At 42.4% G+C, this 25707-nt stretch overlaps 1 protein-coding gene across 1 annotated transcript in view; it reads left to right on the top strand.

The window, feature by feature from the left end:
• FBN2 (fibrillin 2) overlaps nt 1–25707 on the top strand; it is a 1178594-nt gene that overhangs the window by 956789 nt on the left and 196098 nt on the right. Inside the window, exons 26-32 of the mRNA XM_069625622.1 lie at nt 7459–7587; nt 8655–8780; nt 9295–9420; nt 9843–9965; nt 12353–12478; nt 15071–15196; nt 16280–16402. Coding sequence (XP_069481723.1) covers nt 7459–7587; nt 8655–8780; nt 9295–9420; nt 9843–9965; nt 12353–12478; nt 15071–15196; nt 16280–16402 — 879 coding nt within the window. The remainder of the gene's footprint in view (nt 1–7458; nt 7588–8654; nt 8781–9294; nt 9421–9842; nt 9966–12352; nt 12479–15070; nt 15197–16279; nt 16403–25707) is intronic.

Below are 25707 nucleotides of genomic sequence, written 5' to 3'. Positions count from 1 at the left end.
AGGTTTTAAATCCAGAAACAATTAGGTTGAACCTTTAAAAATTCACCCAGTCTTGCATGGTTTCTCCCCTCACACCAGTCTCCTGTTCGATTCAAATCAATAGACCTCAACCTAATCTTCTGCAGGGTGAGGGGAAACATGCGGCTCCTGAGAGCCAATAGGGGTGAGGTTCCAGAGCACAGGCTGGGCAATTCTACAACTACACGTATCCTGTGTTTTAGATACCTCTTGGCTCTTTGATCATCTACGAACTTTGGATATGCGCTCTTTGCCCATAGCCTTTTTATTAAAGGGAGGCAAAAGTGTATGTGCCCTAAGCATGTCATTGCGCCTAGTGAGATATATCTATAGGCAGTCCTACAGCATACATACAGTCACATGTACTCCTTAACAGTAAAGCTGGAATACTCCCTGCAAATGAATTGAAATAGTGGACAAATAGGAGCCTGCCCTCTGCTACTATCCACACTGTTCTATGCATATGTTCAGATCAGTGGTACCAGCAGCGCAGTGCTTCAGGAAAGCGATCTAATACTATTACCACCTGATCTGAAGAATTCCTTTCTTCTAATTTGAATGAAATACTAGGTACACAGATGTTTGGATTAAAACATATATATTTATTCACCCCAAAAAATAACCCTATTAGGAATGGTAATTATATTTTTACTCCAAAAGATAATTGTATTCCCAACTTCAAACTAGAAGGGATACAGTACTCTCACTTCAAAATCATATCTGGAGTCCTGGCTATATGTATTGAAAGCATACATTTGGGATTTGTGCTGGGCCCAATTGTGACGAATCCTTGGATGCCGTAACTTCTCCCCAACGGGGAGGCCCTTGTTGAATGGCCAGGGGGTTGAGGCCGCTACCGATAGTCCTCCTTGGGGTGGTACTCACCAGGAGGATCTCATGCAGAGACTCCCCCTCTGGGGATCAGGGACGACATCTCGGGAGAATGCAGTACAACACCCCTCACCCTCCACCCACTTCCCCCTCAGTCCATGAGGCCTACCGTATCTTACCTCACTTCCATACCACACACGTCCTTGTATATATGTGCGACTGAATAGCCTACAGTTACTGCGACAAGGAAGAGTAGGGATGACTTAAGGAAGATCTCCTTGGTAGGTACTGAAAAGGGGAAGAGTAGGGATCACTTAATGAATATCTCCTTGACGGGTACAGAGACGAGGAGGAAGTGCGGAACAATGAGGAGTCCTTCTAAAAACTTGAATGAGCATTCTAGCTGTCACCTCTCATTCAAAAAAGAAAAAGAGAGAGAGGAAGGACCTGCTTTGTGGCAGACCCTCCCAGGAAAATCTGTGAATCTGGCGGATGCCCAGCATGGAAGAGAGAGGCTGCTCTTGACCGCGAGGTGTGTGAAGGAGCCTGAGGCATCCCTATCCAGTCTGCTGTGCCTGGGCAGACCACGGAACTGGAAGAGTGGAGTTCCAGGTGGAAGCAGTATTATATTTTTTGATTTTATCATTAATAAAGCGCACAAACAACCTGAAGGCATTGAGGCGCTGTTATAGGTACCAGTTACATGCAATAGACAGAACAAAGAGAGTTGAAAAAGCAGCACGTCGGATTCCGCTACTTTGATTGTAGATAATCACAAACTATGCAAACAACAAGGTTTTAGGGGATTTCCTGAATGCCCAGTATGGTGGTTCCACTCTCAAAGTGGGAAGCAGGGAGTTCCACTGCTTGGATGCGATGTAGGGGAAGCCAGAGCCTCCTGCTTAAGGTTGTCTGACTTTGGGCTAGGTAAGGCGGTGTAGGTAGGGGGTCGTGGTTGGCCTGGACGTCTGGACTCTTGAGATTTTCTGGGAGAGAAATAGGGGGCTGAGTTAGAGAGGCATTAACCAGGCTGCTGGGTTTTGGCAAGACACACAACCCACCCAGAGAGAAGTGCTAAAGAGCAGCTAAAGATGCTGTATAAGCAGCACAAGAATGTGATAAGCTGAAGAAGATGTCAGGGAAGCACGTGACCGAAAGAGAAGAACCGGCAGAGTCCCAGAAGGTTCATGGGCTGTCGGGATTGAGAAAAGGGGCAATAGAAACCTCAAGCCCAGGGTCTGGGACCCAAATATACTCAAGGATAGTATCTTAAGCAATTGGCCATATGATAGTGCCGGGCTAGAGAGTGAATCAGGTATATCAGGAACAAAATACAGAGGAGAAAACAGGGCTGGGAACCAGCAACCTGAGGAAGAGATCCTCAATAGCCATCTTCTTGGTGGCAGTACCTGGCAGGCGAGTGAACCAGGTCTGCCCAGACAAAGCCCTAAAGAAACCCGGGTCTGGGACCCGTACCAACAAGTTTAAATATAAGAAAGGCCAGGGGAAGGAGACATTCCCTCTGGTGTTGTGAACTGTGAAAGTAAAGCCAAGACAGACCAGGAGTAGGGAGTCATTTCCCTGGTGTTGTGAACTGTGACAGAAAAGCCAAGAGAGTGTGAGAAAAAAGCCAAGGAAGGGCTGGGGAAGGGAGTCATTCCCCCTGGTTTTGTGAACTATGAAAGTAAAGCCAAGAAAGGCCAGTAGAAGTGAGTCATGTCCCCATGTGTTGTGATCTGTGAAAATAAAAGCCAATAGAGTGTGAGAACAATGTCAAAGAAGGCCAGGGTAAGGGAGTTGTTCCCCTGACCTTGTGAAATTGTTAGACCAAGTGAAAAGAGAGTCCAGGGGAAGGGAGTCATTCCCCCTGGCTTTGTGTGGGGAATAACACTGAGAGTCAGACATCAGGATAAGGGAGTCATTCTCATGGTCATTGAGTTTTACAAGTATTATCAAACCCTGGAGCAAAGAAATAATGAACTTTTGATCCAAAAGCCAACCTTTGTTTTGAAGTATTTCTTTTCATATAATTGTTCTTTTATAACGCACTTAGGGCCTCATTACACGGAAGGCGGTAAGGGTTAACGGTCACCGGTAATGGTACCGGTGACTGTTAACCCTTACCGCCTTACTACGAGGTCCCTTTGCGGGTTGGTACTTTAACGCCTGCTTTTTAGCAGGCGTTAAAAACCAACCCGCAAAGGGACCAGGGTGCTAATTACGGTACCGCAATTTGCAGTACCTTAATTAGCACCTTCCCCATTCCCATTATGCCCTATGGGGCAAAAATGGGAATGGGGAAGGGCAATGGGGGAAGGGGGAATTACCGCCCCGCCAACCTTGGAATAGGGCGGTAATTCCCCTTTCCTCCAAGGCGGTGCCGGTATTTTACCGGCATGGTCCACCGCCTACCGTGTAATGAGGCCCTTAATACCAGCTAGTGGTTTGTAACCGCGGGATCTGGATTTGAACCTGTGGTGCGCTGTGTTGTCTTCCTTCCAAGGCAAATATGTTGCCCCAGAGCTTTCCTTCCTATTGAAGTCAGGGAAAGGGAGTCATTCTCCCTGGTGTTGTGAACTGTGCAAACAATAAAAGGAAAAGATAGGGGAAGGGATGCATTCCCACAGGTATTGTTGAACTGTGCAACACTATAAAAGGAAAAGCCAGGGAAGGGAGTCATTCCCCCTGGTGCTGTGAACTGTAAAGGTAAAAGTTAAGAGTGTTTGAACAAAGCCATGGAAGGCAAGGGGAAGGGTGTCATTCCCCTGGCATTGTGAAATCGTGAAACCAAGTGAAAAGAAAGTCCAGGGGAAGGGAGTCATTCCCCCTGACTTTGTGTGGGGAAAACACTGAGAGCCAGGCCTCAGGAGAAGGGAGTAATTTTCTTGGTAACTGAGTTTACAAGGAAGATCAAACCAGTGATCCTGTGGAAGTGAGTCATTCCCCCTGGGAGAAGAAATAATGAACGTTTGATGCAAAGCCAGCAATCCTTTGTTTTGAAGTACTGAAGTCCGGGGAATTGAGTCATTCCCCCTGGTGTTGTGAACTGTGCAAACGATAAAAGAAAAAACCTGGGGAAGGGAGGCATTCAAACTGTTATTGTTGAACTGTACAAAACCATTAAAGGAAAAGCCAGGGGTAGGGAGACATTCCCCCTGGTGTTGCAACACTGTGCTGCTGCTGTACCAGGAGAAGAGGGGCATTCCCCTAGGACCCATACACCAGGGGAAGGGATTCACTCCCCCTGGTGGTGGCAAACCAAGTAACGATACCTGAAGGCATTCCCAAGGAACCCAATAGTGGAGAAGCAGCTATGGGCAATAAGGAATGTTGATGTTTGAATTGGGACTTTACCTTTTCAGTTTGAATTGACAATTTTTACTATTATTTGGACTGACAAACTGGAACTTTGTTTTGTGCCTTAGAAAGTGATTGAGACCCGGGCAAGGGAGTCATTCCCTCAAGTAATGTTCCCACCTAACAGCTGGAACTGTGATCCGCTGTCCAGAATAAGGGAGCCATTCTTCTGGACCAAGAAGATACTACACATCTTTAGTTTAGTTATAAGTATAAGGGCAGAAGTAGGCTTTTTGGCACAGTGGGTGGACTCATGATTTAGATGACACCCTGACAGACCCACTAGCACTTTTAGTTGAGGCAGGGAAACCCCTCATAGATATCGGGAAAGGTAGGGTTTCTCTTTATTTTGATCTTAAATAAAAGTTTGTAGCGATCACTATGCCACCTGTGTGTCGGTCCCCTCCTTCTGCACCCTTACACAATGAATTGGACAAGTGGAGGCACTGTTCACAGATGTGGTGAAAGAATTCAGGCGGGACCGAGATAGGTTGGTAAGGGAAGATGTAAAAGAAACTCAGTCGGCGATGAGCCGTAAAACTTATATAAGGGGTGAATATAGCAGGCTGAGGATTGTTCAAATATCTTATCTTGTGTAGAAGAAGATGCCAATTTATGTCCAATTAGGTAAGGTAGCATAGTGGGTTAATGCATCTCCTTTAGTAATCTTCTGCATGCATCCTCAAGCTCACAGGTTTAATTCTGCAGTGGATAACTTTAACATTTGGTCCTTCTAAAATGTATAAAACCAGTGCCTTTATATTGGATGGGAGTGACACACTATTAAGCAGATCTACACATCCACAGGATTGGGGTAGTAAGTACCCACATTTCTATAAAGTATTATTATGCTGGCTGCCAGGGAATGGAACAACCTCCCTCTTCTTCTTAGACTTGAGCACAATCTCGTGGCCTTCAGAAGGAGCCTAAAAACTCATATTTTCAGGTAAATAATGAGTCATCACGAGTAACAAGATCTTACCAGTATAGGGTGTTTGTCTTTCTGTAGCATCCAGATGTATGTGAGCGCCTGATGCCCGCAGGCTTTTTGGTGCTTTATAAGTACATGAATAAATAAATACATAAATAAATGTGTTTGTTTATTTTGATTTCATTTATTTGTATGACGGAATGGCCTTTCCAGTGAATGGATGCTTTACATTAACAGATGCAAGAGCTGTGTGTAGTAGGGAGGTATTGGGACAGCAAGAGGAGCACAGATGTAGGGTTACAATTTGAAGTATATATAAACTACAGGATTATCTTTTACAGTATTTACAACTATGTACAGATGCAAAGGCAGGGTCAGGGACCACGATAGCCAGACACTAGATAGCTCAGGTGCACCTTCCATGGAAAGAAGGCGAATTTGCAGGGTAGTGTTGAAGCCATTTTGAGTGGGGAGAGGCTATATGTCGGGTGTAGGGTGTTCCAGTGGCGAGAGAGGGACTGAAAAAGAGACGTAGTGCAAGGAGTAAGGGCATAGAGAGATTGAGGAAGGGATCTCAGCACAAGAGGGTGAATAATAAGATATAGGGGGTCATTACAAGGTTGGAGGTAAGGGGTTAACAGCGCCGGTAAAGGTGCCAGAGCCGTTAACCCCTTAGCACCGCATTAGGTGGTCCTTTAGCGGGTCCCGCTAAGGGCCGCTGGTTTTACCAGGCACCCTTAGTGGGAGCCGCTAAAGGACCAGCATGCTAACAACGGGCCCGTTATTAACAGGCCCGTTGTTAGCATGGTCCCCATTCCCATTGAGCCCTATGGGGCTCGAATGGGAATGGGGATGGGTTCCCTGAATGGGGAAATACTGGGGCCTCCAAGGTTTGAATGGCCCGTTAATTCCCCATTCAGGGAACCCGGACCCGGTATGCGGTAAGGGGGTAGCCATGGCGCTAATAGCACCATGGCTACCTCCAACCTCGTAATAACCCCCATAGTGTTGGCCAGGTACCAGGTGTAGCCCATGGATCAATTTGTAAGCAAGAAGAAGGAAGCTGAGGCTGGAGGCTGTTACATACACAGAAGTGGGTGATGATCAAGCAGGCTGAAGAGGGTTTGGGGTAGAAATGTTGCATACCTTTTCAGGCAGGATAACAGGGTAGCGAGGGAGTCCCAGGATGAAGCCAGGGCAGTAGTTCATCCTGATGAGAGTCAATGGCATAGAAACGATTTAGTGGAATGGGTGAAGAGAAAGGGGCAGATTGTCCAGATGTTGTGGAAATAGAACATAGCAGCCATAGCGGTAAAGGTAATAAATCATAGAAGGGAATACATTGTTGACCTTTCAGATCATTCCCCAAAATAACTCCCAGATTGGAAGCAATGCTTGGGATGAGGGTGGCAAGGAGAAGGATAGGGGAGAGAGAAGCGGGATACGAGTTATTAGAAGTAGTGAAGTAGACCAACTCTGTTTTGGACGATAAAAACTTCATGTCTGACTCTCAGTCAGTGGCCTATGGCAGTCATGCATATGGGGATTCAGGAAAAAATGTTAAGGGGTAAAGGAGGAGAATGAGAAAAAGAGTATCGTGTCATCAACTAAGAGGTGATATGAAATCCCAAAGGAGGAGATGGTATTTCCAAGAGATTAGGTGTAGGTAGGGAATACGAGTGGACCAAGTGCAGACCCTTCCCTTAAAGGACCCTGGCTGTTAGAAGAGATGCAGTGGATATTCCATCATTTCAGATAATGGAAAAGAAGCAACACGTTAAATAGGAAATTCTGGCCATTTCTGCGAGAGTCAGGGCCGATGCATGGTCAACTTATTGTGGAGATATCAGGGATGGGTTGGACCGGTGGGTGGTAGAGCGGAAGTTGAAGGCGTCGGTACACTTTATTACTCAGAAGTGGCATCTGCTTAACCCAGATTGCATGGGATCACTGATATTCTATGTATTTGGTAATGAGGTAGAGCACAATGTTCTCTAGAATTGTGGAATAGTGAGAGTGGGGAATTTGTTGATTAGCAGGTCAGCTGTCGATTTTTTAAGTGATACAAATTATTTTCTATTTGTAGGGTAAGTGTAATGCTTCAAAATCTAGCAAATAGCAATCTATACCAATCCATTCCAATTACATAGATGTTAATGGTGTCAAATGTATTTGGATTTTGTTCTCCTTTTCTTGAATATTTTTAGTGCTGCCATCGTCATTTAAAGGTGCTCCCAAAATATTTTCCCAGAAACTGTACTTGTATGTGCTGTTTATGTGCAGGTATTGATTAAAAATCCAAATTATTTTATTGAACCTAGACATCGATGAATGTCGTATTTCACTTGACATCTGTGGCAGTGGTACTTGTGTGAATACCCCAGGCAGCTTTGAATGCGAGTGCTTCGAGGGCTATGAGAGCGGCTTTATGATGATGAAGAATTGCATGGGTAAGTGTCCTCCACTCACAAGTGGACTTCATTGTAATGTATTAAGTCATCACTAGGAGCCCTCTGATTCCTTTTTGAGTATAACACACTGAGCAGTTCTACCTTTTGAAACTCCTGCCAGAGCTGAAGTCTCCTACTTTGCATACTTCTCAAACGTCCTAGATCCTACACATTGCTAATTGAGATCTAAACATCTTCAAACAATGCAGGCCCCTTTTAGCACAAATGTCCTTCTGTTTTGGCTCAATTGACTCTTATTCTCCCAAGTGACAAGTCAATATAGCATTGAACATAAATGAGTTTGAGGCAGTGTTGGCTGGTGATTTTTCTAATTGGAGAGGCATAACCATTTTCCATGAATGTGGATGTGGGACCCACACTTTGTTTGAAAGTTGGGTAAAAACAGGCAAATTTGAGAATTGATTTTTCTAGCATAAATAAAAAACCAACAGTGCATGATGCATTTGCCTACAATATATGTCAGTGTAAAACAAAACATATATTCATGCTGTTCTACCCAAACATTCTCATTCTGGATGCACCAAAGTATGCCTGTATCTCCACTTAAGCCTAGTCATCATGTTGGCTTTGCCTATGATACCAGTGAACATGCTATGTCGTACGGTAAAGCCAGTATGGACATTATATCCCTAATGCCAGTAGAAATGCTACCTGATATCGCTCAGAAACCTTTAGCTGTTTATATTTCCATTGTTCATAATTACCCATGTACATTTCTGTATGTGCAAAGGGTTCGTGGTTCTGCCTTGCACTTGCCCCTTTCCCCTCTCCCCTGCACTTGCACATTCTTAATGTCACTGGGCCTAATAAGATTGTTTGTCCTTCCTTGTTCCCCTCCCTTGCCTCGTCGTGCTCTGAAACACGTGTGTCTGAGCGCGATACAAATAAAATAACATATCATATCACATCTAATCCCAGAAATATTTTTGTGAGCTACCTTACCATGCCATATACATGCCACATATAATGACAGGGGCAATGAAGCATGCCTGCCTTTCAATATTGTATCAGATTATCATCTTTTTTCGCATTTTCCCTCCTTCTAGATATCGACGAGTGTGAACGGAACCCTCTGCTGTGCCGTGGTGGTGAATGTGTGAACACAGAAGGGAGCTTTGAGTGTGAATGCCCACCAGGACATGAGCTGTCAACTTCCGGCGAAGCTTGCATAGGTCAGTCTCAGCTTCCCAAGTTGGGATTTACAGACAGTTTCTCATAGGTGAACAGTAACAGGAAGAGAAAGCAGCTTGTTATGTGTTATGTTAGAGCTACCTAACTTAAGATGTACAATACCTTACACCTCATGAGATTCCTTTAAGACACTCTCTGCCAGGATAAGCACCGTACACTTCATATAGTTTTGGAATCTGCCTTTTTACTGTCATTAAGATTCAAGCTGTGTACACACAATGTCTGACCTATCGCACAATTTAATTTCAAGTACGAAGATGCTCGGTTAGATGCCTTATTTTGTTTGATTCGTTCAATTCTTCTAACTCTGTCCATACGTACAAAAATGAAGCAACGCAATTTATAGCCACATACAGTGGAAACGTCTGTTGCATGCAACAAAGAAAATGGAAAATGAAGATCTGAATAAATGTTTAATAACTTTTTCTGCGTTCTGATTTTTGGTGGGCTAAGTGTAGTTCTAAGCACGGTTTTTGTGTTGCTTTCTCTTTACAGATATCAATGAATGCTCCTTGAGTGACAACCTCTGCCGGAATGGAAAGTGTGTGAACATGATTGGGACTTACCAATGTTCCTGCAACTCGGGGTACCAGGCCACCCCTGATAGGCAGGGCTGTATTGGTAGGTGCTACTTCGACCTGCAGCTATACTTTGTTCTCTGGACGTAGCCTGAGGAGACTTCGGATCCAAGGATCCGATGGCATTCCTTGCACCTCTTGCTTGTGACTTACCAGCTTGCAATCATTAGCCTCTCCCTTGAAGGAAGCTAGTGTATCTTCTACCTATGGTCACAGGGGCCATTGTCATTGATGGGGCAAGCATGCATTGTCAATGGTGTTGCCTTGTATTTGAAGCAGCATCTCTTATTTGAATTAAGTTTAACAAAAATATTCAAATATGAGAAAAGTATTTAATTGCTTTTTATAATAAATATGAGTACTAATCTCAGATAAGCAGAGGCTGATGATGGCGGCAGCCTAAGGCTGTGACCAAGGACATAAATGATCTCAAAGAGGATTTACATAGTCTGTCTTTCTGTTCAGATATCGATGAGTGCAGCATAATGAACGGAGGCTGCGACAACGAATGCTCCAACTCGGAGGGCAGCTATGAATGCAGCTGCATCGAGGGATATGCTCTGATGCCAGACATGAGGACATGTGCAGGTGAGCTCCCAATACCCTTAGGTCATTGTTGTTTGCCTCCACTCAGGGAAGAGAGTGCCCAGTATGTAGCATCAACACATATTTCAAGCTAGGACCATACCTGTCTTACTTATGAGAAAAGAAGAGTGAGTGAGTGAGTGAGTGAGTGAGTGAGTGAGTGAGTGAGTGAGTGAGTGAGTGAGTGAGTGAGTGAGATTGTTGTTTCTATGCATTCTTGACCTACCTACTCGCATAGCTCCTAATCTTCAACATTTCTCTGTAGAGACTGAGGTCAGCCGATGGAAGGGTGTTTAGTTGGAGGGTGGGGGGCGGATTACAACCCCTGAGACCTAGCTCTGGAAGTCAATGCACCCTTCTAGTGAGAACCTGAAAGCACCACTTGCCTAAGTGTGTACTGTTTAGTAGAAGCGTTAGGATAGGTGGAGCTTCCCCAGTAAAGGGCAGCAACATAAATAATATGACTTCAAAGACAATGACACACATGCAATATTCTTCTGACATATATCTGCTCTGTACTAGTCTGTTCATGATCTACCTTTGGTTCCCCGGTTCTCTTTGCTTTGGCTTTCATTTCATATTCAGCATGTTTGTTTCCTTTAAATGATCCAATGTCTGTGTTTTATGTAACTTTGTGTGGCATTTTAAAATAAGGTAACTCCAATTGTTAAGACTTGAACATGGTTTGGGCTTTCTTGGAATTCAGTATACCATAGTCTCACCATTATATGATGACTGCATAACATTTCAGCAAAAACTATTCTTGGCCAGCAAAGAGTAGTACTGTAACATTCTCTTTGAAGTTGTTATCTGTTGGGGGGGGGGTACTGTATGCTTGTCTATACTAGTTAAATAATCATTGTGCATGAGAATTTTATTTGAGTCATGCGAACCTGCCAGATATTGGTTACATCTTGCACTGAAAGGTGGAGTCACCAAAATGAGCTGAGCCGTGACTATCTACCCAGAAGCAAATGATTGCCCTCTTTAGCACAGCTGGCATTAGGTTGAGTTAACCATATAGTACCTTGTTTGAGAATGCAGCCGCTGCACAGGTCAGGTTTTCTTTATAGGGGGCTGTGTGTGTGTTTATATTCCTGTCACCAGCAGAGCTACCTGACAGCACTGGGTGTGATATGAGGTGTGGGAAGCTTTGAGGCTGCAGCTGAACAATGTAAGCACCAGCGCACCAAAAGGTCTACAGTGAGGACACCCGAGTACCCAAATGACCAATCCTATAGGAGAGATTACTAGGTGACAAGACATCCCCATGTAAGGGTGATTTTGAATATAACAGTTCCCAGCTGAGAATACAGCCTTGAAGCTGATGCTAAAGCAGGCAATGGGCCCTGCTATCAAACCTGAGGAGTTCCTGGGGCATTGTGGACACTGGACCATCTCAGGTGATTGCTGTGTTATTCTAGGAAGAATCTTCACATCTGCCCTACTTTTCCATTTAATTTCTGGCTACAGTTAACCAGTAGCTTCAGGGTGAACCCAGATAACATGAGAACAACTCTGTCTATTGGATTTCCAAATATACTGGAAATGGGTGAGCTGCAGGGAGGTATTCAGGCCCACATTAAATATAATTGGTTTGAAATACATATAGGTTTGCCTGAAACAGACTCCCATACTAGTCACTTTTCCAGTAATTGGAGACATTTGGGCCGGATTCACAGAAGCATGTTATAATTGTGAAATCCCATGGAAAAATGCTCTGTGAATCAGGCCCATGGACATTTGGGCAGTAGATACACTTGAAAATCTTTAATCAAATCCTTTCAGAGCACAAACGGTGTTGCATAGATAGCTGTGAAAACAAAATGTGCTCCAGAATGGTCTCCCAGATTAGGCACTTTTGCCCGCATCAGGGGAGCTGGAGATTTGGGCAGTTGATACATATGGAAACCACTCACAGGCCCACTTCAAAAACGGGCCCAACTGTATTAAAATCTGTGAAAACACAAATTAATCTGATGCAGGATTAATTTATAATCCATGCTAATGGATTAATTCAGCTAATATAGCAACTAGATATCCAGGTGCAGCACTTTGTTGCTATGGGCTGTGGTCCCTACAAAATAGAGGCATGCATTTAAGTTTTTCAAAAGATTTCTCAAAAACCCTTTTCCTTGTAGGCATTTCCAGTGACAAGCTGACGTTGTATGGGAGCCTGTTTGTGTTTTAATGTATTCTAGGGTTTACATTTAGGGTCTGAAAAAATGTGCATAAATCACTCGTCCTTTGTTATTCATTTTAACCTGTAACTTTTGGGGACATTATGGCTTACCTGCCTGGAGCTATCAAGCTCAGTTCCAAACTGTTGTCCTGTTAGTTGTACAGACAATGTGTTGTACGTTTATTGACTGTGGTGTCAATTCCTACAGATGTGGATGAGTGTGAGGACAACCCTGAGATCTGTGATGGCGGCCAATGCACCAACATTCCTGGAGAATACCGATGTCTATGCTATGATGGCTTCATGTCATCTATTGACATGAAAACTTGCATTGGTGAGTACGGAAAACGAAAACACTTGATATAGTTCATGATGCAAATTACTTATGCTATCTCGGCACAAATATCTATTCTCTAACTTCCTCCAGAAGACAATCCACACAAGATGGACTGACACACAAACACCCTTAAACAAAGCACTTCCTTTTACCCAACTTCCAAAATATCCTTCTTCTCTTCCTTCTCTACTCTCTTGCATTCCTTAGTTTTGTTAACTATTCCCCATGCAGACGAAGGCCTGGAGCACCTTGGGTGGGTGCAAAATACACCACAGACAAGGATCAGGCCCTCTGAAACTTCTCCATTGGTGATTGGGCGCAGTATGAGTAACATGATATACATGCACAGTTGTACTTTAGATGTGGAGATGTAGGCTTTCCATCCAAACAGAAAAGTCAGAAATGAAGCAAAACCTCCTTTCATTCACGGATTCCATGATGCCCTCTTGAACTGATGTGGATGTGCCTGCTAAAGTGTAACACACACGGTGGACGTGTGCCTTCCAAACCTTTGGTAAGAGTCTTGCAGTTTATCAGGTCCATAGAACGTCTCTGTAAAAGTCTTGCGCCCGATGTATCCCCGCAAACCTGGGGTTCGGTGAGAGAGTTTAGGACACGTACATAACATGAACTTAATTTCCTATGGATGTAAAGTAAGACAGCCCTATTAGCACCCATTAAGTAGTCATCTACTAAGTAGGCAATGTTTTCTGGATGTGTTAGAAAACCTATATAACTGTATGTCAACGGCAATTGGACACATTTCCGTGCAGGCCTGTAAAGGGCATGGACCTTGAAAGACAATGGGAGTGTCTTGCAAACTGGCTGCGTAATAAAGAGGAGGGGTTCAACACTGAGCAGGTTCGATGTGAAGCATTGAAGGGATAAAGGTTCTTCATCAAAGTTGGTGAAAAGACAGGAGACGATGGCGGTGGCAGAATGAGGAAAAAAGAAGACACACATCATTACATTTCAGGGATTTTAGGGTCTTTCATTCACTTTGAAGTATTGAGTGTCCCTATGAATGTGACCTGGATATCATTCAGGAAAATATTTTCATGTGAGGGCAAAAGAGTGACATGCAGAAACACTGTCTCAATAAAAACAATCTCACAAAAATCCCTTCCTCAAATGCAGTTTCTGGCAAAAACACCTCTACTCACATCACAACAGCAACACTTTGACACAATGAATGAAATCAGCGCAGTTTTTTTCACGATGCATTGGAAAGAGAAATAAAGCACAGTTGTGCATGCAGGGAAGGGAAAAGCAGAGTGGGGGCAGTGGAGGGCGAGAGGAGGACAAAAGGTAAAGCGTTTCCATGAGAAAATGAAAAAGAAATCGCCTTTTCGACCAGGTGAAGGACAGTGAGACAAGCGGAAAAAATGGCAAAAATGATAATGGGGAGAATCTGCCTTATTTATTTAAAAAAAAAACTCTGCATTAAAGACAAATGTAATCAATTTATGGGGTAAAATTCAATTATTAGCAAATACTTAAAACAAATGTATTATCTCATCAAAGAACGAGTGGGGGGGTCAAAGACATGATGTTTACCAAGAACCACCTGGCCATGCTGAAAACGGTTCAGACTGGGGTCTTCGGCTTTTATCTTTGTTGTGTTCTTCCATGGTGTTGTGTTAGCACCAAGAAACCAACTTGATTATTTCTGCTGAACTCTGCAAACCATCAAGTAAATGAATAGATATGCCCGGGAACCCTACCATCCATAGGACTGCAAGCCTATGGCACATTCAATGACTCCAAAAGCAGTACCAGGCCCAAGATAAATGAACCTAACCCGATAGCAACGCACCTATATGTTGCTGAATCTAGCAACAGTCACAGCTCAAGATCCACGCCGTTTCTTCAAGTCCGCTTCCAGAAGTATGCACTAGTTTGATAGGACTGCATTGCCACCAGGACGAGGGGTCGGTCCTTAGTGTAGATGTTTCCAACCGCAGACGCTAGTAGCCCGTGCCAAACAAGCTTAGCTAATATCTGCAGGCAGGACCACAATGGAGTGAGGTCACTATGGCAACCACATAACTGTGGGAATCATGCACTGGCCTAAAGTTGTGCACTGGAACGGATCCCGCTATATATAGCGCTTTATACCCACTCAGCCATCTGTACTCACACACCCATGCCTACTGTCTTCACACAAGATACCTGAAGCGAGTTTGGAAGATCTGGTTGTGGGAGGGTTCTTCTTGTCCATACTTAACTTCTCTGGAGATAGATTTTACTGCCACCAGACCAAACCTGTTTGCCAATTTCCTGCATGCTCCCTATACAAGCACCCTCCATGTTATCCAGATTTACCTTTCCTTCTGTAATTCATTGGGATCATTACCATTGCCACTCTGGTCTATCTCATAAAGTGTGTGGCAACAATGCAACCTGATCATGACATCATGCAATACATTTGATTTATGATGGACCTGTTATGTGATATGTGAAGTCACGCAACACTAATGTGATCTTTAACACGGCAGGCTTGCTGGAAAATAAGGAAACGCTCTTCATCTTACTCTGTACCCTCCTAATGTTCTCCCTCGCCATTAATAACCCCTTATGCTCTTACAGATGTGAACGAGTGTGATTTGAACTCCAATATCTGTATGTTTGGGGAGTGTGAAAACACCAAAGGCTCCTTCATTTGCCACTGTCAAGCCGGATACTCTGTCAAAAAAGGAACCACGGGATGCACAGGTAAGTCATAGGCAATATAGCCTCAGGTTGTTTACATATTGCTAGATTGTCCTCTTCCATTGCGCTGCCACTGGCTCATTTCACAGATAGCTTTATCCTGGTGGGTCTAAATGTAGGGATGACTCTAGTTGTTCCAAAGTTGCTGAAATGACTGATGCCTTAGCATCGTGAAGAAGCGCAACCGCGCATGCTTAGTACGTAGAACTTTCATGCTCTAGTATATTCCATTACTTAGAACTATGCGCAATATCCAACAGCTTGGACGTTAGAAATAGAGAACTATATAAAGGAGGAAAATGGATAATCTGTTACTAGAAAACGAAGTTTTCATATTATTATGTCTTTGTTATGCTGTTGTAGCAACGCACCTCACAGAAAAGCAACGCCCTAGCAACAGCGCGCCTAGCACATTATACAGCCATGGACTAAAAGAGATTTGTATTGCATGACGTTTGAATTGAGCCCTTTTTTTTACATATCTTTGGCAAGGGTGCTGTAATTATGTATGCATATATACATATAAATGCAGCACTAAGAAAGCTGTGGCCCTGTGTTAGTCCAGTTCAAAATCGCACAAAATGAAAGTTGTAATACCTTTTGTTAAACTAAATGGAAATAGTATGAAGAGATGGTGTAATGCATTACCTTTCGAAGTCGCATTTTCCATGTCAAAAATTAAACAGTATACATACATCAATCAGAAGTGTTCTTATCTGGTAAACATTAGGACTCAGGCGACTGTGCATAAAACTTTGTATGTAGCGACAGATGCCAGTTCATGGACGTTTTTGGATGAAAAAAAGTGCATTATAACAAGGGTTTTTTTCCTTGTTACTTAGCTAAAAGTATAGGCCAGGCTATAATTAGAGACACATAATAATGTGCATGTGGGGGCTTCATATTGAAGCAATTCACATGTCAAAGATATGCATATTTCGACATGGGCTCAGAATGCCACACTACGTAGATTGTCGACACATTTAGAAAGTTGGTGAATGTGTTGGTGTAAGCTTAACACGCATTTGGATGTGTTAACCATTTTCCTGTGTTCTTATGTGATAGTAATTTTTGATGTTCCTACAGATGTGGACGAGTGTGAGATTGACGCCCACAATTGCAATGCACACGCTTCCTGCTTTAACATCCCGGGAAGTTTCAAGTGCAGCTGCAGAGAAGGGTGGGTCGGCAATGGGATCAAATGTATTGGTAAGCGCAATATTTAATTTCCTTTGATAATGTGCACAGTAGCATTGTATATTGCCAGACAGATTCAAGGCATTTATCTGGCAGAACACTCTGGCTGGGGTGCAGGGCAAGCACAGAGAAGCTTCATAAAACTCCTAAAGAAGGGATGGGGCAAGTGAAGACGTTTTTCGTATATGTTCTGCTAGAGTAATACAGAAACAGTGTATGCCAACGCATGTGCTAATTTGTGTCCTTATATGTACCCTCCCTTTGTGAACACCCTGTGATGTTTGCTTGTGTCATTAGCAATACTGCACTGTACTATAATCCAGTTTAGGTCTATTTTGGATGAAAATATTTGATCTTTTCCAATTTTACCTATTTCTTTTGCGTCTTTTTTTTGGTTGAAAATGTGGAGGGAGACCCTCCGAAACCTCCACCCCATTTCCCCTCACCTTAACCTATTCCCTTACCCTTCCCCATATATTAAATTTAATTTGATGAAAAAACGATAAAAAAAAATTGGTCAAATGTTTTTCGATCAAGTATGTTGTTCGGCGCCAGGGGTTCCTATAGTCCTGAATTATTGAGCATTCAGTATGCAGCATGCTGGATGGATGAATGGATGGACACTAATCTCCAGTGAGTCAAAACTCTCCCCCTTCCCCTGGTAAATGAACAGACTCTTAGCCTTGGAGTTTTACAACCATTGTGGACTGATCAGGGTTATCCCAGGCTGGGCACTCCCACGATATGGGGGGGTGGGAGGGCAAGTGTGCCTTATTGAGGCAAATAAATATTGTAGCTACTGGCTGTCACCTCCTTTCTATGGACAGCCGAAATAGTGCGAATAGTGTTCAAATCTTGAAAGTACATTTTCAAAATCCACAGGTCATTTGTTTGCCTTCTGCTGAATTGCATGCCAGTGTTTTTAGTTATCCATTGAAGGTGGGGGAATAATTCCAGAATTGTAAATTTCTTGCCAACCATATTTCTACAAGGGTTTATATATTTGTGTGAGTACTTTAGAGTGGTGTGTGTACTTTTCAAGTTATCTTTATAAAACAGAGTATTGTTGAAAGCCAAATGTGGGGATGAGAAGCCAAGTGTCATCAAAGAACACGTCTCCTGTTTGGATTTTATTTTCCTTTGAATATTTAGTTATACATTTTTGGGTTCAAAAGGTGGGCACCTTTTATACTTTGCCAGTATAGTTTTTATACTTTGCCAGTATAATTATTGGAAATGCTCCTCTCTCAGGTTATATTTCCAGTGTTGATTACATTTTTTGAAAGGTGCTCATTTGTCTTGTGCACTTTCTTCTAAAGGGAACGGTGAATTGAGCTAAATTTGTATATTTCACTTTAGGATTTGTTCACTTAATGTGCACATATTAATGGGTGGCAGCTGTAGATTTTTTCTACGGGGCAGAGATTCCCACACTCAGTGACGCAAGGGAGCTGTACCCATCCCAAGGTCGAAACAACACATATTGCCATATGAGGCTAAAGTAGCATATGAATGGCACTGCCCCTGGCTTATGTTGGTTCTACTGTGCCCACCCTGTCCGGTTTGGTATTTCATGAAATTGGAGCTTTTGTGTGCTTTATGTCTGTTTGTCACTTTAGGTGCTAACAACAGGGTTAAATGTCCTGTGATCGCATTGAGGTCAAAGGTCATATGACATCACTCCCTGTGATGTCATCAGGTGTTTGTGTGTGATGTCACTTCTGCTACCCCTGCCATTTTGCTGAAATGATGCCCGTGGGTTGACCCAACAAAATACAGACCAATTTCCATTATAGCATACTCGGTTAAAATCCTCAAAAGCAATGTTTATAGGCACATCCTAGGATATGTTGAACAACAGTATCATCTACGAGACAAATGGAATATTCAATTCTATCCATTTGGGAAAATCTTAAAATTAATGTAAACATCACCTTGGCCCTCATATTCCTAGATATCTTAACAGCTTTAGACCAATGAAGAGACTAGGATAAGCAATACTTAGCAAAATCAGACAGAAGATAAACCACCTAGCTACCACCTCTCTATTCAAACTCATGGAACCTAATCCTTGCAGAATCACAAGGAACAAGACCATCTCATCTGCTGTTCCATATATTCATGGCACCTCTAATGAGATTTATCAAAAGGCACGACAGACACATCATTTTCAAACTGACCAACAAGGACACAGGCCCCACTCTCACCAATGGCCTCTCTCAAGTGACCACATGGATGACTAAACCTTCACAAGAATGAAATCATGACTGCTCCACCCCATGTTTCAACACAGGCACCATTATGAAACGGGTACCTGCCCAAAAATGTCTAAAGTGATCAACAACCTTGGGATTCAAATGGACAATTGACTTACCTTAGAACCACAAATCATTGTACTGGTAATGTTTCTACCACCCTAGGACTTTCCTTACATTCCCGAACAAGACACTCCCAGTCACATAACTGATTTAATGAAAAATCGACATTGGCATCCATAGGTCAGTATGTGGAGAGGTTTGATTGGTCGGCCATAGCTTTTTTTTTAATAGTAGAACTAAGGTGTTGTTCTTCAGGGCTTTAGGATGAATTGCCTAATTCTGAGAGGAAGCACAACAATGTGTAAGTACTGATGCCAGGCAATACCTGTTGCCAGTAACAAAGGAGGCTGTGTAGGGGTGGCTTTGCCCGTAACAAAGGAGGCTGTGTATGGGTGGCTTTGCCCGTAACAAAGGAGGCTGTGTATGGGTGGCTTTACCCGCAACAAAGGAGGGTGTGTGGGGGTGAATAAAGGAGGCTGTGTAGTGGTGGCTATGCCCGTAACACAGGAGGCTGTGGAGGGTGAACAAAGGAGGCTGTGTAGGGGTTGATTTGTACGGATAATGCTTTTCACAATGTTATCTATTTCCTCTTCTCAAATGTCATTGAAGTTTTTGATTAATGATTTTCTTTAAAAAGAACGCTGAACTGTCCTCTGATTACTTCTGAGCGGGTAATATGATGCTTTTTATGTGTTCTGCGGTGGTCAGTTTGCAGTTCTGAGATGTTTGGGATCAAATTCAGTAAGATTTCTGAAACTTAATTTTTGGGTTTCTCAATGTGTAATAGATTTAGGGGTTAGAGGGAGTATTTTTCGGGAATTGCCTTAATGGAATCACTTCCGACCAGGTTGGGTTTGTTTGGTTTCACATTTGGGATTGGGAAATTTGGTCAAGAGGTCCGCTGGAACCCCTGAAATGTCATCCAGAATTGAAGAGAGATGGAGAACTCATTAAGACTGGTTCCCTGTGTTTGGAAATAACATTGACAGTGTGACCGTCCTTATGGGGGTGGAGGGGGTCCTTGGAAAGAATCTTTAGACTGATTTAAAATGTTTTCATTGATGCAATTCCGGGTGCAGATTGAAATGGAATTGTGTGATTGAGTTTTAGATGTACCTTAATAACACTACTGCTAATCTGTGTGCCCATGGCATTGTATTCGTTGCAAAGAATACATTTTATCAACGGTTACCATTAAATTAACTGTCTTTTACTAGTAACATTTACAGTAAGAGTGGATTTGTTCACTCTTTCGTCTTCACTTTGTTCTGCCTATGTACTGCTTCAAACCAAAAGTCTGCATCTGGAACATCAATCAGAGGTCTCTATGATGTCTCAATATAAAATCTCTATAATCTATTATCTTTGAAGCATCTACTGCATCTGCCTGTGCAAAATGAAATGATTTTATTTTTCAAATGTCCTGTCTCCCGAATCTCTTGTTACATGGTCAGCATACATACGGGCACGTTCATGTTAGATAGGCTCCATTTCTAATTCCTCTGTGGCACAAGCATGTTTCTGCTGTTCATCCAGAGTTCCTACTGGGGGCACATGATTCTGATGGACAGCTGCGTATATTGTAGTGTTGCAGAGAAACAAAGCTGTTGTTTGATGGCACTTACATTTTACATTATTTCATGGAAACCTTTTAAGACATGTTTCCAAAATCTCTGGCAATTTTAAACCCAATTGTTTTGAACAGTGTGCTTCTAAGTGTGAGGTATTATCACTGTTTCTTACACTCAATCCTCCCATGGAAAACCATACCTCATCCACAAAGCTAGCTCACAACGCTCCTGAGGGGGCCTTCACAGTCCCGATCATTTCTATAAAGTGTCATCATTTCTCTATGAACATGACACGAGTATTACTTCATAATAAGGTGCAGTAACAATACATTATTGACTATAAATATAACACAAGGGAATAACGACACAATAATGAAGAACGGTATAGTAAATGTTGTGAAATACAGCCATCAATGTATGACAAGGCTGCATAATTGATTAATATGTAACCATAAGTGTGTAAGAACGAGGAAATTCAACATATTCCTGTAGGTCCGATATTGACAGTTCCTCAGGGTCTACAGCTACATTACTTACTGTTTAAATACTTTGCTTTCAGACTTATGTTTTAAATAAATTATACATTCTTAATTGTATCATTACTGCACGTTTTTAGGAAGTGATGTATAAAAAAACACTGAACAGGGAAAAGAGTTGACAAGTTATTTTGAATTACCTTCATAATTTTTGGTATTAGGTTGTTAGTCAAGCAGTCAAAGTACTTTATTTTGGGTACTAGCCCAAAAAGTGGTTATAAAAAATGACATACAGATCCTCACAAGAGTATCAAATCAGGCATTATTAATACAGAGTTATGTACAATGTCAGCAGATTAAAAAATTTAAGATCAATAAAACCATGTGCAAAGGTGGTCGCCTAATTGATCATTCATTCCAGCGGTTCAGACACAATTGATTCTTTTTCTAATACGTTAGGCCTCAGCTAAAAAACTTGACACTGCGAATACAGCTTCGTCATAGCAGGTAATTTTGCCTTAACAAGTATATATCCTTGGATGAGCTGATCTGAAATGTGTAAAAAATCGGGAACAGCCCCCTTCTCTGTAAGGGTCAATTCTTTGGACAGAGGAGACAACATATTGTAATCTTTGCGGACCATCTCTTTGGGAGAACCCTGCCACCGTAAATACATTTGTATCAACCTTTATGTAGAATGCTCTGTTATTATTTGGAAAAATCTCATTCAGATACCATTTTAGTGCTAGATCAATTTAAAATATGATAAAGCCTGGAAACCGTGACTGTGTAATTGATTTTAACATTTTCGTCTCTATATACAGAGTGTCTAGCTTGAACTTAACATCCCCAAAAATGTCCTCAGTAATTTTCATATCCCTACTGAGTTGGTGCTTAAGGCCTATTTTATTCAAAAATTCACTGATGTGTCTATTTTATTTTATTGTATATAGTTGAAAAAACAACTTTTACAAATTTTACAACGTGTCATAGTCAATTACATACAGGTTATCACATTACATCATGTTTTATAAAATAAAATATCCAAATCGTTTCAGAATAAAAGGAATATTTTTATACACATTTTTTTAACAGTTTAAGATCATCAAATTTGGATAGTTTCAAATAATTTAAATAAAATTAAGGAAATTTTATTATTCACAATATGGAGTCACTATATACCAGATATAGCATCTCATTATTTTAAATTGTATCAGATAGGGGCGCCTCAACAATTCATATTTCAATCACAAAAAAAATACAACATAAAAACCAGTTTAAGAATAGCATCCAAGAAGTTGACTAAATCATATACAATCATTAATAAACCAATACGGGCAATTCTTACGCCTTTGACACATCTATGCCCCTGTAATCAGTAAACTCAATTTGCAATTGAGAATTTATGTATTTAAAAAAACGCGAAAAGGCCAGCATTTGCTAAATATTATCATCCAACATCAATCTGACCATAGCAAATCAAGATAGAATTTAGATTTCATTGACACATTTTCTCCAAGAAGCTGTAATCTGTGGGTGTCAAAGTAGGGACATACTAATATCCAGTGTTTTAGAGCTTCAGTTTCGGCAGGCAATAGACAGAATGCACAATGGAGGTTGATGCTCATACTTTCATTCCTACCCCAGTGCTTTGATTTTTCTCATGAAGGGAAGTGATTGAACCGAAAGCACATATATGGTGCTCTTAATTTACTGCAAGGAAAGCATTTAATGTATCTATTAACTGTTTTCCTCTTTCTAGGATAAGAGGCATATTCTTTGTGCAATTAATACTTGATCAAACAGTTTTTAGTTTTAATACAATCATACGTATATAATTTTTCTTGGTGTTCTCTGGGTGATTAATTAGCTCATCCTCAGTGGAATCAATGTCGTCAAGTAATCCTCGCATCATCTGAATGAATTTATTCATTGATTTAACTGATTTATCTTTTGTCATCAAATTCATGTCTTCGTAGAGGCAATTTTTAGGGGGGGCTAACGATTTTGAAGTAATTTAAGAGTCCTCTCCAATCAAATCTGGACGGCAGTGATACCAGGCCTAACTCATGTCTTATTAGTGCGTTGGGCAGAGACTTGGCAAAGCTGAGAACTCCTTTCCATAACCAACCCTGGAGTTTAAAAATTCATGTAAGTCTATCAGACACATATCTATACCATAAAGTAGTATGGGCTCGATCTTCATTGTATAGTATTCTATGATAGGAAGTAATGAAAATGTGCACAAAGTTTTGAGAATAAACATTTAATTTGGTCGGAGGTCAAGAGTTTTGTTTCCAAGGAATCTTTCCACATCTGCTTCGAAGCGGAATTGCAGAGATGTAACGCAAGTAATGAAAAATAGGGCCCTTTTCAATTATTTCCAAACCCAGGATCCATTTAAATGTTTGAAGTTTCTTTGGACCAGTGTAGACTATGATTTTTGATTTGCTATCATTAGGTTTGAGGTTGTTCTTAAGACAATATTGCGTACATATTTCCAATTTAATTTGCAAGCCCATAGAGGTTCTGTCAAAGAAGATTAAGTCATCTGCGAAAGCGAGCCAGTGAATTATTAATCTACCCAGTCTCACCGATAAAATGTTGTTGTGTTTCCAGATTTCTTCCAAATCACTTAAATATAGATTGAATAGCCTAGAGGCTATACAACATCCATGTTTGACTCCAGTAGCAGTCTGAATAGCCCTAGTTAGTGACCCCTCTTGAGTTAATCAAAATCTGTATGTGATTTCATGAAGATATCAGTTGTAGTAATCTAATCGGAATTCCCATTTTCAATCATATGTTCCACAGAACTTCACGAATGACACAATCAAATGCAGAACTCACGTCAAGGGATGCTATATAAATGGGGCCCATTTTATTGAGTTTTACTGTTTCCAAAAGATGTGCCAAAATTGAAATATTTAATGGCGTACCCATCCTTTTTCGGAAACCAACTTGGAAGCGAGATAGAGTATTCGATAGTAGCAAGACGTATGACTTCAAGGTTATGTGTCTATTAGGTTATCAGTTGTTTACGCCGTGTTAGGAAAGATTTCATATTTGAGTGGAATTTTCCCTCCATGTGTCAACCCCCAAACGTTTTGCTGCTGTTTAAATACCCTGAACTAAACTTTGCCAGAGAAGCAAAGCCCCAAGATGCACTCCTCTGGGCTTTCGCTCACTTTTTATGGGGTAACTGACATGCCCTTAAGACAGTCAGTACTGGGAGACTTTGTTTCCCTTAGTCCTTTCCTCATGTTGCAACTTTTGTGCAACATGTAACAAGTGTGCAATGTAACTTACCTTACAGCACACTTGGGTCTCTAGTCATTCCCAAGGCCCTAGAAACTCTCGCTTGACTTTTTATGAACTGTGCAGATGTGTCAGGGACAGGACTGGTGGCAGCTATAGTTTTCTTATATTTTTAACCCTTTTCTTGCCATGTTAACCTCGCTTACCGCATTTGGCACGAATAGGTGGCCTGGCTCCAAAATGGCCACGCCACGAGGTTCTTTGTCCTGGCCTTTGGCCGTCTTGCCCCTTTACCTTCCCCAGGTCGAGCCGACCCGGATCAGTCCTTATTTGGTCATGCACTTTCCCGCGAAGCCCAATGCTTTCGCAGGCTTCTGCATGCCTTGTGTGTGTGCCTCCAGGATGTGGGCTAGGATGTCTGTTCCCAATACACATCCTGGGTGCCAGAGAGTCTTCAGTGTCCTGAATGCCTGGGACCACTGAGGTCTGTGATTGGTCCGCGTATGGAATGAGTGTTTGTGAGCAGATCTCCCATTGGGTCATCTCCGTTTTGGCGCGAAGGGAACTTTGGATAAGAGAAGGCTGGAAACACCACTACCATGTCGATCTCCTGAGTTCACACGAACAAAGGATAAGGAGCCAAGTATCCTGCAACAAGAAGCCGAGTCGAGGAACGCTGGTGACCCGCTGGAAGGTTTGGCACCCGGTGCCCGCTGTCGTCCGGTGGGACCCCTCTGCCTCTGATCGTCCTAGAAGGTCTGCAAAGACGCTTCGACCCATTGGAATAGTGGGATCAACTATTCTCAGCACCTTTAACAAACCCTGCAAGTAAGCCTCTTCGGAAGTGTCCCTGGGCTTACACGGGACATTTGCTCTGTTACCGCCGCTGTTTCGAGGAGGCCCTCGAAACTTGGTATACTGCTTGCTCTGTGTCCCCGGCACGCTCACACCGAATTTCGTACACTTGGCATTCCCAGGTCTGAAGTGAGACAAGTGCGCCCGGACCAGAGTAAACGCGGTTACCGTGTTGCCCTGCTGTGGCAACGATCTGTGCAAGTTCACTGCATTTGTGACCCCCTTGACCCTGAAGACCGCTGCAGTGGAATTGGGCTGATTCCTCCACCCGGAGCAGAGAAATCGCCACTGTCCCATTTGGGAATCCCTGCTGTATCTCGGAAACTACACAGTGTCGAGACGTCCTGATTGTCGCATTCGAACCTGCCAGCAAAGTGGACTGTACTGGCGAAGTTTGCGTCTGTCTGCGTGGGGGACCGGTGAGTAGTCCTTATCCCAACCGGTGGCCCCTAGTGCATTAGCCCATTTATACACACAATGTGGCCCCTGAGGGCCCCTTTCCTTTCCACAGCTATTGCGAAATAGCGACTCCATCCTGCACTCTCAAACTGCCTCTGCCCTCAAGCGGAGGTCCTGCTTGAATAGTGGGAAACTTGTTCTTCATCACCTTATCCACCTTTCTGAGCAGCTAGAGACCCTTGAAGAGACCCTATTTTGTCCAGTGGCACAAGCGCGTGCATGTAATATTGTGCATAAGGCTCCTCTCTTCGTATGGCTTGGACTGCCTCTTAGGTGTATTCTTGATGTTGAACTGGGTCTAAAGATTATTTGCACTGCCTGTTTTCCTCCCCATCTAGGTGGTCTACATATTGTGTGCTTGTTAATCCGATAGACCCCTC

Source organism: Ambystoma mexicanum, chromosome 6p, assembly GCF_040938575.1.
Source record: "Ambystoma mexicanum isolate Mex_15411 chromosome 6p, UKY_AmexF1_1, whole genome shotgun sequence".
NCBI lineage: Eukaryota > Metazoa > Chordata > Amphibia > Caudata > Ambystomatidae > Ambystoma > Ambystoma mexicanum.
This window is presented reverse-complemented; position numbering and strand designations above follow the sequence as displayed.